This window comes from Falco punctatus (genome assembly GCF_963210335.1).
Source record: "Falco punctatus genome assembly, chromosome: 10".
Classification (NCBI taxonomy): domain Eukaryota; kingdom Metazoa; phylum Chordata; class Aves; order Falconiformes; family Falconidae; genus Falco; species Falco punctatus.
Window position 1 is genome coordinate 27,728,317 of NC_137590.1, and position 13,207 is coordinate 27,741,523.

At 39.6% G+C, this 13,207-nt stretch overlaps 1 protein-coding gene across 7 annotated transcripts in view; it reads right to left on the reverse strand.

The window, feature by feature from the left end:
- BMAL1 (basic helix-loop-helix ARNT like 1) overlaps nt 1-13,207 on the reverse strand; it is a 53,163-nt gene that overhangs the window by 22,144 nt on the left and 17,812 nt on the right. For 5 of the 7 annotated variants that reach the window (XM_080404731.1, XM_080404730.1, XM_080404732.1 and 2 more), the window contains exons 2-4: nt 4,732-4,855; nt 3,835-3,982; nt 747-767 (exon numbers count right to left, since the gene is read on the reverse strand). In XM_080404731.1, coding sequence (XP_080260857.1) covers nt 747-767; nt 3,835-3,974 — 161 coding nt within the window. In that variant the 5' untranslated portion in view covers nt 3,975-3,982; nt 4,732-4,855. Of the gene's footprint in view, nt 1-746; nt 768-1,030; nt 1,114-3,834; nt 3,983-4,731; nt 4,856-5,875; nt 6,013-13,207 lie in introns of those variants that run through there. The other 2 variants (XM_080404733.1, XM_080404735.1) reach the window with 2 other exon arrangements.

A 13,207-nucleotide genomic window follows, 5' to 3' on the forward strand; every position in this document is an offset into this window, starting at 1 on the left:
AAAACATGCTGCAGTTCAAAGCTATCATCTGTTATAAAAATGTTTTTAGTTAACTGGGATGGGGGGGAAGACGTATCAATGTAGATATTTTTTCATGCCTTCATCAGAAACAGGGCTACTAACTTGCGTTTACTAGAGTTAAAACGTCAACCACAGGCAGTTAAAGTGCCTAGCATATAATTCATAAATTGTCCTAATTACTTCGTGCAGATGCCTGTGTGCTCTACACTTAGGTTGCCTTATGGCAGCCAGCCAGTTTTGGAGTAGGAGATGGTAATAAATTTAGACCAACAAAACATTAAGATGACCAAATGCATGGACAGAAGGAAAGACTATGACAAGCACATTTGAAATTAGCGTAAACTACCAGTGTAGATACATGGCTTTTGTCTCAACATGACAAAAAAAAAAAAAAAAAAAAAAAGGAGGCATAAAGAATAGAAAGGATCCCTCCCCCCCCTTACATTTTAATACTGTAACCATAGGTACAGAAATAAGGAGAGGAAATTACAAGTCTTCACAGCCATATCTGGCAAAAAAAGTTGAATGCCTAAGACTACAGCGCTGGTAAATAACAGGAAGAAAATGTTTTGATATACACAAATCTGTACAACTGTGTTTAAACAGCCACCTTTAGGCCTAGCTTATTCTGGTTTAATTCCTACCTGGAAATTTTAAGTAAGTGGGAGGGAAAACACCAAGCATCTTTTTCAAGTGAAATCAATTATTAAAATATTTATACTTACTCAAAAGGAAAGCCATCAAGTCTGAAAAAAAAAAAAAAGAAAAATAAAGTATACCATATATAGAAAATAAGAACATCTTGCATTTTCTGCTGAAGTTCTCAAGCTAATTTATATTCTTATTTGAAATAAAAAAGCACAATGAAAACAAGACAATAGCAGTGAACACATTCTGAGGAAACAAACTTGTTCAAATTCATCTGCTTTCTGAAAGAATAATTCTGCTTTTTAAGAAAAGATAGCATAGTTCATTACACTTAATGTGAAAAACTAGTAAAACAACTAACCTAAATTATGTTATGCAAATCACTGAGATATTGTTTCATCTTCAGAAATGAAAGATCTGTGCTTTATGCATGTTGCCCTTGTGGTTAGATAAATGGGATTTCAGAGGACTCTAAGGTCAGAAATAAAAATAAAAATAAAATGAAGTATCTCATGTTTCTCAGTCTTTGATTCTGCCCAGCAGGACAGATAAACATTTTCTTTTAGTCAGTATTAAAGTCCTAATTCTGAACTTTATACAGACTTTATCATATCATAAAGAAAATTATGCAGAATTTCTACACGCAAGCTAATTGTTGGCATCACTTCAAGACTGTAAAGTGACCTGAAATACCACTGAGCTTTGTTAAGAGGGTGTTTTATAAAAGCCTTAGGAAAAGTCTTCTCATATTAGCCATTAACATACCAGTTATTCCTGTTCAACGTGAGACATTAGCTTTCCCAAAAATAAACATGGTAGTCTTTCATATATTATTCATGGCACTTCTATATCAATTATCTTTGCAATTGGTTTTTAAAAGAAGCTTGAATAACTCAAAGGTTTTCTTCATCTCTCAATTTGCACATTTTGAGTTAGTGTCTTAGGCAATAGCTCAACGCACTTCTGATGCTCACAAAGAAAGAGCACGCAGATCTGTAACAGGACTTGGAAACAGAAACGAGGCATCGGTTTCCCACTTGTGATGCCACCTTTAGCTACGGGATGCTTGTAACAAAATTCATTTCAGCCTTAGAAAAACCCTGAAAGTAAAAAAAATTCTAGAAGAGGTATAAGGTAAGTTATAAACGCTTCAGGATAGTTCACTTTCTTATCTTACATTATTTCAACTGAAAACACTACTCCCAAGAAAAAAATTAACTGTTTATAGACCTGTGCATGAAATCTGGGATTCTGGCATTTGACTAAAACAGCCTGTAGTGGCAAATGGACAACCTTCGCTGAAGTGACAGCGATAGGTTGACAGGAATTTTCCGGGAAAAGTGGCAGGAGAAAGAACTGACAAGAAGCTGGTGTGGAGAGCTGAAAGCACAGCTGATCCACATGCCTGCTTGTACACGTGGTGAACAAAGAACACAGAACACAAAGAACAAAGAAACAGCCAGGCTCTGCCTTCCTTATTCCCTGCCTTCATGGGTAAATGAAGCTGGACACTGACAATTTATATAAAAAAAAATTGTTATCAGGCAGCAAAAGCTGAACAGTAGCATTTCTGAACATTTATCAATACGTATGTACATAAGGAGGGATCAAGGAAGTCTACCTCAAGTTCTGTTTTAAAATAGGAATATTTACTAGCCACCGTTTCCTCTGCAACACAACATGAACTGTGGTATGACGACAGCTGTTGTAAACTTACTTTACTTGGTATTCAAGGAAACAGTGTTATACATATTTTTTAAAAAAGCACAACCTAAAGGGCAGAATTATAACTTACAAGAGCAAGCCGCCTTTTGAAAAAGAGGACTTGAGCAATGCTTCCTACCCAGAAGAATAAAGATGGAGAAATCCTTTCTAGAGAAGAGGAAGTTGGCAAGATTGAGACTGTTCGCTGAATTTTGTAGTCGTCAATTCAACTAGAGGGACTCATACTTCTCAGGAAGACTAAACGCCTACTAGAGGGGGTACATATGCAGTATGTCCATAGTCTTTAAACAGTACTTAAAGTTTTATGTCTAAGTTCTCCTAGAAATACATCCTACGCACAGGGAACCTAATTCTTGTCATGCTCAGCATGCGTTACAAATTCTACCCCTCCCTGCAAGAACTACCAACGATCCAAAGGCCCACAACAATAAAAATCATGCCGAGTTACATAAAAATGGACTATGTAGCTGTATTAACAACGATGGGACCCATTCCCAAGTTAACCTGCAGCTACTAGGCTTTGTAACATTGCAATACACTTGAGGTTTGCACAAGGACTTAAGAACAAGTAGGTTGATCTTGGTGTACCTAGTGCAGAGGTTATTACACATTTGGAAATCTAGTAAACTTTACTACAACCTTCACTAATCTAAAGTTGAGTTGATGTGATTTTTTTTTTCTATTTCAAATACCTGTCTCAGGAGAGAGAAGCTGTGGCTGGGATAGTGCTTCTGAGCACTTATTAGCCAGCTTCCCTTAAAGAGAAGCAGCTTTCTTGAACAAAGCCACATTCTACCAGCAATTCAGAAGAAACCGGATTTTTATTTTGTCAGGAATAACAGCCTGTTATTCCTAATCGAGGACCAATACAAGACTGAATCAGTTGATGAAATCAAAGGCAGATCTACTGCCTGAAACCTGAGACTATTCAGATCCACACTCAACTGGGAGACCAAAATAGCATTGTCAAGCAAAGGTTGGCAGCACACTGACAGGAAGTGACTAAAAAGGCAAAAAAAAAAAGGTGAAGAAAAGGAACTATTCCCAGTTTTGCTTCTGCTTTTTAATGCATTTATTATCTTCCCTCCTGCCAGCTGACACTTTTTCCTATGTAAATGGTCAATATAATCAACCTTCACACCGTACATTTCAACAGTATTAATTTCCCCCCCTTACCAGCCAAAGGTTTCTTTGCTCAGCCTCCCCCCATCTGATAGCCCTCAATTCTAGCTGCACATCGATGAAGGCTTTCTTTTTATTATTTAGTAATGAACTTTCCTTTTAGTGCATAGTAGCTTTTTTCTTTATTAAAATCTTGACAACAGGTTGTCAAGAAAAGGTTATTTAGAAATTGCTAGAAGTATTTCTATCATCTCCCCCACTGTATTGTTGTGTTACAACCTCTTTTAGCAATGTTAAATTAAGAGAAATCCAACTTACTGATAATCTGTAGAGCTTCCCTTTCGTTTCCTATTACAATCCATTCCCGAAGTGCTAAGGGAACTGGAAATCAAGTCAGCAGGGTCTGGTGACATAAAGTCACTAATTGTAGAAGATATGTCCATCCTTTGGTCTGCCATTGGATTGTCTAACATTAGGGGGGAAAAAAATATTGAAAAACCTCCCCATCAACCCAAAAAACATTGCATTAATAGAAGCAGAAACATACATATTTTTGATCATAACAAAAACAACAAAAAGATCAGATCTCCAACATAGTGTTCTTTAAAACTGCCAGAATCACAATTCTATTATTTCCTTTTGCTGTAAAGCAGATAAAAGGCAATTTCTCCTTTTCCAGTTACTGGTGTATTGAATCTTGCACACAAACCATGACCATTCTCAAAATATGCTACTGAACACAACTGTTTTTCAGGAATTGTCAACATTATCTTTATCAAAACCAGGTTTACACTTACGTTAACTGGCCAGCCAATGAACATACCTAACGTAAACAAAAGGGTAAGTTCTGTCTGTCTTTCGCTGAGTGGGAACACGAGTTCTAGTGTGTCTCTCCATTTGAAGATTACACTATCGAAGTTCATAAGCTTTGAGAGTTCCAATTCCACTGAATTTCATAGAACAGAAATCAGAAGTTTTCCATAGAAAATCAGGTTAAACACACCCCTATCCACAGCAGATGACAAATAAAAAACTAATCACTCGATGGTCAAAGAAGACTAGTTAAAGGTACAAACTAATTTAATTAGCTTTTTCATCTAAAACATACACATCTTAATCCTCTAGACTGCCAAATAATTATACTGTTGAAAGAAACCCTGTGAAAAGGCCATTCATAACTAAATGGCATTAGCTGTGACACAGAAGAGCTTTTACCTGAAAGCCTGTCTTGGAAGCCTAGGTCCACCTGGGGAAAGATGATGATGCTCAGCCTGAAGCAGCTGATCACCTTAAAACTCTTCCATGCCTCATATTCTCTTAGTCAAGTACTTTCAAAAACCTGAATGGGAAAAAACCCAGCAAGGTTAAAAAACACTTTCGAAACAAGTTTGTTTAGCACAACTGTTTTAGGCACAGTTTAAAACAGCAAATGGTCATTTTCTACTCAAGGACTGAATTTTAGTTTCCTCATAAAGCACAGAAGCTTTATCCATCACCAAAAGGCTTAGATATTGGGATGTGCATCTCCAACAGCCCAAGCTTTGGAACAGAAGGAATCTCTTCAGCATCACGACCTTCTGGCCCTACATTTCACTCTTTGGTCTTGAACAAAATCACTCCGCTCACAAACAAAGATCAGATCTTAACACATTTGTTGTCAGATGTTACCAGAACGAGTCAAACCGCTGTTACAGTGCAAAGGACAAATCTTCATTTGCTTTATCCCTTCATTTGCTGCTGCCTCACTATTAAGGTGGCCCTAGCAGTAAGACATTTGTGCTTGGCTTACTATTTTAGTTACCCTTGCAACAGTTGGTATTTTCAAAGGAAAGGCAGTTAAACATTGTTCTGTTCTGCAGGCTTCAAGTTTTTAAATAAAATCCACACCCCATACTGTAACTCAAGTCCTCAACTATGCCTCACAGCTACGCTGTAAACTTAGTGGTGCTCTGCAGGTGGATGTCCTTCCCTTCCAGACTTCTGTCACAAAACAACTTTTCCAGCCAAACTTACTATGCTAGACTTACAGTTTTAAGCCTGCCTCGTGCAAAAACCCTTTGAAAGTCTTTTGGATACACTGTTTTCTGGTTAATGCATCTGTGACATCACGACAACCTTTCCAACCTGTGACAGCAGAACTTCCCAATTACACAGATCGGCAAGCTCCTGTCACACTCAGAAGTCAATCAACCAGTATTGTGTCAACACGAACACACAACTGATTCCAGTGAACCACATACATGGACATGCGAGGAGTTGTAAGCTACAGAAACCTCACAAAACTCTAAATCAATGGTATAATTTTATTCAGCTCTGCCAGAATATTCAGAAAGTATAAACTTTCAAAAGTTTAAGTTACCTAAATTACTGATCTTGTTACAGTAATAAGAGTCAGGATCAACAGCTCTTAGATTTAAGATCAGGCAAGTCAGTGCCTTAATACCACCAACTTTTGAACAGAGGATCATTGTTGTTCTAGAAGCAGTGCTTCCAAATTGCGCTGAGGGCTCACCATCCATATTAGCCGACAACTTCTCTATGGTCCTTTTCCAAAAATTAAAAGGCAGTTGGGTTACCTGCGAATGTGTGGACACACCGGTACAAGTAAGTTATGAGGCCAGCTGACACCAAATGGTCGCTGGCAAAAGCTAAATCAGTACAAATTTAAGTCAAATTATAAACTGCCATTAAATCCATAATGACAATTTTTTTACAAGGCTTTCATTCACACTAATACAGTTACTTGTAGATCAAGCCTTAGTTTCTTCCTATATCAGCCTTTTCCTAGTTGGCTGCTTTCTCCCTCTTACTCAAAATAATCCAACAACTATAAACTCGATAATGTTACTGTGGTTTATGAAATTACTGCAGCTTAATTTACAAAGCACCAATTAAACCACAGTCACTGACCGTTTCTTTGTGCTTGGTTCAGATCCAAAACCATTATCTTCAGTCTCAGTTGATGTGCAGAAGTTAGTTACAGCTGAACTTCATGTGGCCAGTGGCTAAGCCCTATAAGTTCAGTGATAAAAATTCTGTCACATCAACCTACCTACAATGCCTCTTTTTTTATACTGCCCAATTACTCCGCATCCATGATTCAGTCTTGGAACCCAATATAAAACCCAAGCACCGTATAATGCACATACTAGAAACAAGTAATTTTTAAAATTTATGGTCCAACCACCTACAATTAACTTCAGAAGTTCCTGAACACCTCTATATGTGACCATAATTGTTGAACTTGCATTTTACTACTTAATATAATTTCATAGATCACTTACAATGACTTCAGATGGAAAGTTGTGATGAGCTGCAACTGAAAAAAAAAAAAAGAAAAAAGGGGGAAAAACCCACACAGGGGTTTGTAAGTTTAACAGTCCTTTCCCTTTAAGAATGCCTGCCACAGTCAGCATTTTAGCTTAATAAGCAGAACACTGCATAAGTCACTAGTATGCTTCAATGAAAATAAAAATAAAAATTGCTTTGTTGTTCATATTAACACAAAAACTCCAAAGCAGTTTTACAGCAAAAACATTTCAAATCAAGTATCCATTCAACTGTGCTGCTACTTTAAGTTATAACCAAGCATCTACATTTGATAGATTCAAAGCAGCTATTTTAAGTGTCTTGACCATTTAAGCAGAACAAAATTACATAAACAGAATTCTCAATATTGGTTTTTTTGTCAAATATTGTCAATATTTCACGTCAGCCCTTTTTCTACCGTGTCCCAAATGCTCAGCCCAATCCTAACCACCATAGCCCTACATTTTAGCATTACAGGAGTTAAGAATCACTCATGTCTCTTGAAATCAGGTTTAAAGTTAAGAAAATGTCAACCCAATGATCAGAGCAAAAATCAGCATGCCCTGCTACAATAAACAGTGACCAGTTTAGAAACATGGTTTTTTGCAAGGCTTTCTTAAACTTCTGAAAAATTGAGTATTTAACTATTTTTTCAGCCTCCAGCTATTAGCTGTTCAGCAGCTCAAAAAAGTCCTCTACGAGAAGGAACACAAAAGTTACCCATTTATATAAGCAAAGTTCAAATCTTCCATTTACGATGCCCAGGCTGTTGCCAAAGTGCCCCAAGGACCTACTTGAAAAAAATGCCGTGTAGCCTACTTCCTGATTAACTTCTCCTGTAGATGAGAATCAAATGATATGTTGTCATTGTATCACATGACAGTGTCTGTCCACAGCCTGTTTGGGACTCCTTCCTTCAGGATTCCCCTCCTTTGCACCCAATCTTTCTCCAACCCCTGTAACAAGGCTACTGAGACAGTAAAAACAAATCTTACTGTTCATCCCTTCAAAAAAAAAAAGTTAGATGACATGTGACTAGCTTAATCATGCAGCAAAGCTGATCACGAGTACATAAACACCTCTGAGCAAATCAAGGTCACAGCTAAAGTAGGTCAACTACGTCTGCCAAGCACCCATCTGGAAGTCAAGACCTCTTTACACAAGCACCACCAGTTTCAGTTACCTCTAGGCAAGAGTCAACTCTCTGCAAGATACATACATATTTATTCTAAAAGAAGTACAATTCGTAACTTCATGAATCACACAAGCGTCTCGTATCGTAAAAGCACTATTTTGCAATGACAGAGGAAAACAGTGGTGTGGTTTCCTCAAGTAGCAATTGAAAAGACACTCATTGTCCCTCTGTGTAATGACTGAACCAAAAACAGCTAAAAAAAGGAAATCATCTGCTTCCCTTCGCAGCAGTACTCCATCTCCAAAGTTAACTACCACAGTACACAAACTAGCAGGAAACAGAAGGATTATTTCTCTTTGCTCCCTGTGTATCTTCACAAGGTGGTGTAGATGTGTGGCTCTGGACGTGTGCACACTCAGTAATGGTGAGAGTTTTCTGCTCAAAGGCTGCTGGCATCCCTGTGATGATTTCAAGATGGGTACTGGCACACACGGGCATGGCTGCTGGAAGTAACAAGCAGATCCTACATCAGAACCTTCAGTATGAAATTCTCTGTAGGAGTCAAAGGAAGATCTCAGAATTAAAGCAGTGGTATTTTCCTTTTCCTTCAGTACTTAATGAGCAGCTGTCAGAATGCTTCATATTTCCCTGATATATGGACGCCGTTTTGTTTTAATGGCACCTCTCTGTTCCTTGAAGTCCGTAACGCTATTTGTAAGAACTCTCTGTACTGCCAGAAGATAGAAAGCCCTGTGGCTCTCGTACATGCAGATGCATCTCACCGCACCCTCTGGAACAAAGAAGTGCTTTTACCCTGGTTTGCTTGTTGAGGTCATCCTTTTACCACTCACCATCCGCATGTTCGCCAACCTCTGGCAGCCTGCGACCCACATCTGGGTTTGGAACTCTTCCAGACCCAAGCTCTTAGCAAGATCAGTAGCTCGTGTTTTGATCCCGTCCTTAACCACACACAAAGAGCAGCAGCGACCCAACAGCTTCCTGCACCTCTCATCTCGGCGGCTGCGGCCACCCAGCCCCTCGCAACAGGGCACAAGCATCCCCCTGCCCTGGGGAAGGCAGAGACACAGCCTTCGGCTGCTCAAGCGACTGACCATCCCAGAAGTGCTCCCCAGCCTTCCTAAGGAAAAAGCAGCCGGCTGGAGGGAAGCAGCCCATGAATTGAAACCAGCCACAAAGCTACAAGATGAACCATTTTGACATGGGGGGGGGGGGGGGGGGGGGGGGAGGAGGGAAATTCTCCAATAAACAGAAGAAAAACTCCACATGCACACAGAACACCCTTCAGCTCCAGGAAGTTAAAGGCATTTTCTCAATAGATCAATATACTGTCCACACACACTCCGCCAGCAAACCCAATTCTGTTCATTGCTAGCATCTCTGAGAAAAGACAGAACAAGTCATATCCTGGCATCACCTCACAGGAGTTTTCCAGACTGTCATAGCAATAATCGAGCCACAGGACAATATTCTGAATTTCATCCTGTTCACAGATCACTCAAGACTTCCAGTTCAGGGCCTCAGATCCCATCTCTCCTTGCTTCAAAGGGGAAACACTTAAAACTTTTACTTCTGGCTATTTTAACAAAGGACTTCTCCGTTGCTCCAAAACCCAGAATAAGTGGTAGCTAAAATAACTTTCTCTTGCAGTGGGGAGCTCCGAACTAGACCCAGGAGCACAGAAGTGCCTGACCAGTGCTCAGGGAAGGGGAAGGATCTTTGTCCTCAGCCTGCTGGCAACACTGCTCCTAATGCAACCCAGGAGGCTGCTGGTTGTCTTTGCTGCAAGGGCAGCACTGCTGGCTCAGGGACCCCCAACATCTTTTCTGCCAAGCTGTTTTCCAGCTGGTCAGCCCCTAGTCTGTACCGGGGCATGGGGTGTTTCCTCTCCAGGTGCAGGACTTGGCATTTCCCTTTGCTGAATTTCGTAAGGCTCTTCATGAGGTTCTTGTTGAGAGTTTTCTCTGGCCTGTAGAGATCCCTGTGACTGGCAGCACACCCGTACATGGTCTATCCATCACTCCCTCCCTGTTTTGCATTGTCTGCATCTCCAGGTATGAAGCTTCAGACAGCATGGTAAGATAGGAAAAGAGGTTGGTTCTTGAAGGAGAGCCAAACACATTTAACCCACCCCAAAAACCCAATCTCATGTTCTTCTCTCAGTGAAGCAGAAAAATGCCTGTTTCAAGGCTGGTGTAGTCCCATGACAAGGCCTCATGGACAGAGGTATGGACCATCTTCACAGCAAAGAATGAAAACTGGAACAAAAGCAAAGTCAACCCATCCCACTTCCAGGAATCAAACCTATTTATACTGAAAGTCTGTGCTATGCATGAAGTATTTCCCTCCCTAGTAGGGGACTGGTACAGAGCCCTACTGATACAGTCTAAAGTCTAGCATACATACACTGGGTCTGGAGACCATATCATCATCAGCAGCATCCTGACTAATCAGTTGACCTTCAAACACAGATTTTTGTTTCCTCTCACACCCCTCTACCTATACAGCAAATCCCAGTTAAAAAGTCTTTTCAACAAAGCTTGCTAGTTTGCAACCATTACTGAAAGCTTGATCTAGTATAAGCTTCTCATCAGCCAAGATTAGACTCTTTGAGCTCTTATTCTTTGAAGTAAGCTTATGTTGGCCTGTTCAAATATTTCATTTTGGACAACCATCAAAAGGAAACGTCACAAGGGAACTAACCAAGCCCTTGTAAAAAGGTGGCGATGCACGCTCTTGGAAATGAGCGCTAACACACTGCTGTTACCGAAGGAACTTGCCCTGCTTCAATAATCAATCCTCCAGCACATGTACTCCTTAGGTTTCCAGAAACTGCCTCCACAAAGAAAACAAAATGGACCTGCCTTTCTTGGAAGACCAGGTTTCAAGGGATTGCTGCAGCACACCTACAAAACATGGCTATTGCCTACACATGAAGCAAACTACAGCCTCCTGGAAACAACAAGTACTGGTCCTCACATCACTAGACAGAGTATAACTGTACCGGTGCCGAAGGAATTCCTATACTCAGCCACAGTGGCCAGAATGAGATTAACCAGTTCAGGCACCTCTGCTTTGAGCAGGAACCAGTGAATTCGGCTTCAGAGTGCTGCAAACATTTTACTGGGTGCCTTATAACATTTTACAGACACACAGAGATCTCCACAAGTATTCTAGGAAGACATTTTTGGATTTCCTCTCAAATGTCAAGATGGATATTTTAAGGAGGCTTTTACAAAAAAGTATTGCTGTAATACAAAATCTGTAAAATAACAGCTGATCTCCTACAAAGATTAGACAAATTAAACTAAGAATTCAATGAGCACACTCCTTGTGCCTCTGGATCCCTTATTTTAACAGGTCCTGCTGATCAAAACCATCCAGTTTTATTTCACTGGAAATGAATACAGCTGAAATGGAATAAAAATCAGTTACTCTGAGAAGAACTGCTCATAAGAAAAGGACTAAGCTGAATATCACAAGTGTTTTAATTATTAAAAAAAACACCAAACAAAGCAACCAAAATACCCCAAAATTCAAAACAACTTAAAGACAGCGCTACAGACATTTCGTTGAGCACAGCACCTCAGAATTTGTGCAGTGGAAGTTACAGAACAAAACAATTGTATTTTACATTTAAAAATAGGGTCCACCAATGCTAAAAGCAGGTAAAGTAAGTTCACAAAAACTATGTTACCATGTAGTATTTAATATTCATTTATTCCAGTCTCTCAGAAGACACTTTGCATGTGTGGGAAGGAACCAGGTATTATATTTTCAACACTGGGGAGGGTAGGAAGACTTAAAAATTAACAGACAACAGAAACTTTTAAGTCCTTTGGGCCAGAACTATAATTCTACTCATTTAACTCCAAAATCAATTACTCTTAGCAATGACAGACCCATACACAGTTAAAGTGGAAAACAACAACAAGAAAGTCTACTCCCTCAATTACTGAAACAAACTTAGTTGAAGTTCTCAAACCGAGTTTCCAAGGCAGGTCCAGCCTCCAACTTTTGAAGGATGTACTGTTCCACAACCACTGACTGCTATCCTTGTTCATCAATCCTAAGCCATCCAAAGGATCAGGGGTGGGGGGGGTGTAGGGTGTGTGTATGTGAAAGAGGGAAATCCATCCTGCCATATGGGTAAATCAATTATCCAGCATTAACACGTTTTAAGTAAAAGCTTAATCAAAGGTACTGTTGACTTCTTTAGTAGCTTATATATTTCCAGCATGCTTTGATCAGAGACCTTAAAAAACCACAAAAACCACAAGAACCCCACAAAACAACAAAAACCCTCTCAATTGAGGAGGCAGTGGTTCTGTGAAGCATCCCAGGTTGTACACAACACTTCTGTCAACAAAGTAAAATGTCTTACCTTGTACTGCACTTCAGAGTCAACTTCAAAGCAAAAATTTTTAGAAAACTAGAAATTTATCCCTAAGAGGACTGTACACAACCTGGACTGACATTTCCAGAGCAGGAGAAGCATACAAGATAACAAGTAGGTAAGCTACTTAATTCACTTCTCATGTTTACACAAACAGTGGGAATTTACACATCGCTGCATCTTTAACTCACAACTGGGAATGCCTACCTTGTGCACTTGCAGTCTAAAAGATGCAGCTTTCTGTTTCAAGATTTCACCTGACTCCTAAATATCAGCACTAGTTTATAGCAGATGGATGCTTTAGATACAAGTTTTAAGGATATCTTAACCCTTCAATTATCCATACTGAACAAGCTAAGCTTCATGCATTTAAATATGCATCTTATAATTTGGGGCTTACAAATAAATGCCCCAAACCCCAACTGTTCATTGTAAGTATTATTACAACTGTGATATGCTCTGGGCAAGCTTAATTTTCTTACTGTTGCTAAGGGAAGCTCCTGTATCCTCACAATTTAGCAAATGTTCTTTCTGTAGTTCATGATCTCCACAAGGTTGTCTTTCAGTGGCAGGAAGGTAAAATCCTCTCACAAGAAGTTCTAAGAAATGCATCTTCTAAAAGGCATCAGTATGAAATACCAGCCTCCAAAACACTTCCTCATTTACCTCAAAGGCAGAAGCTGTACGTCACATGAATGTGTGGTACTTATCCCATTCTAGGATTTCTTCCTCAAGCTTACAGCTACTGCTTGTGCTTTAATATAACTTGCAATAGGATGTCTTGATTTAAAGGTTTCAAGTGAGAACAAGCTGTAAGTCAATCCACTTTTCCC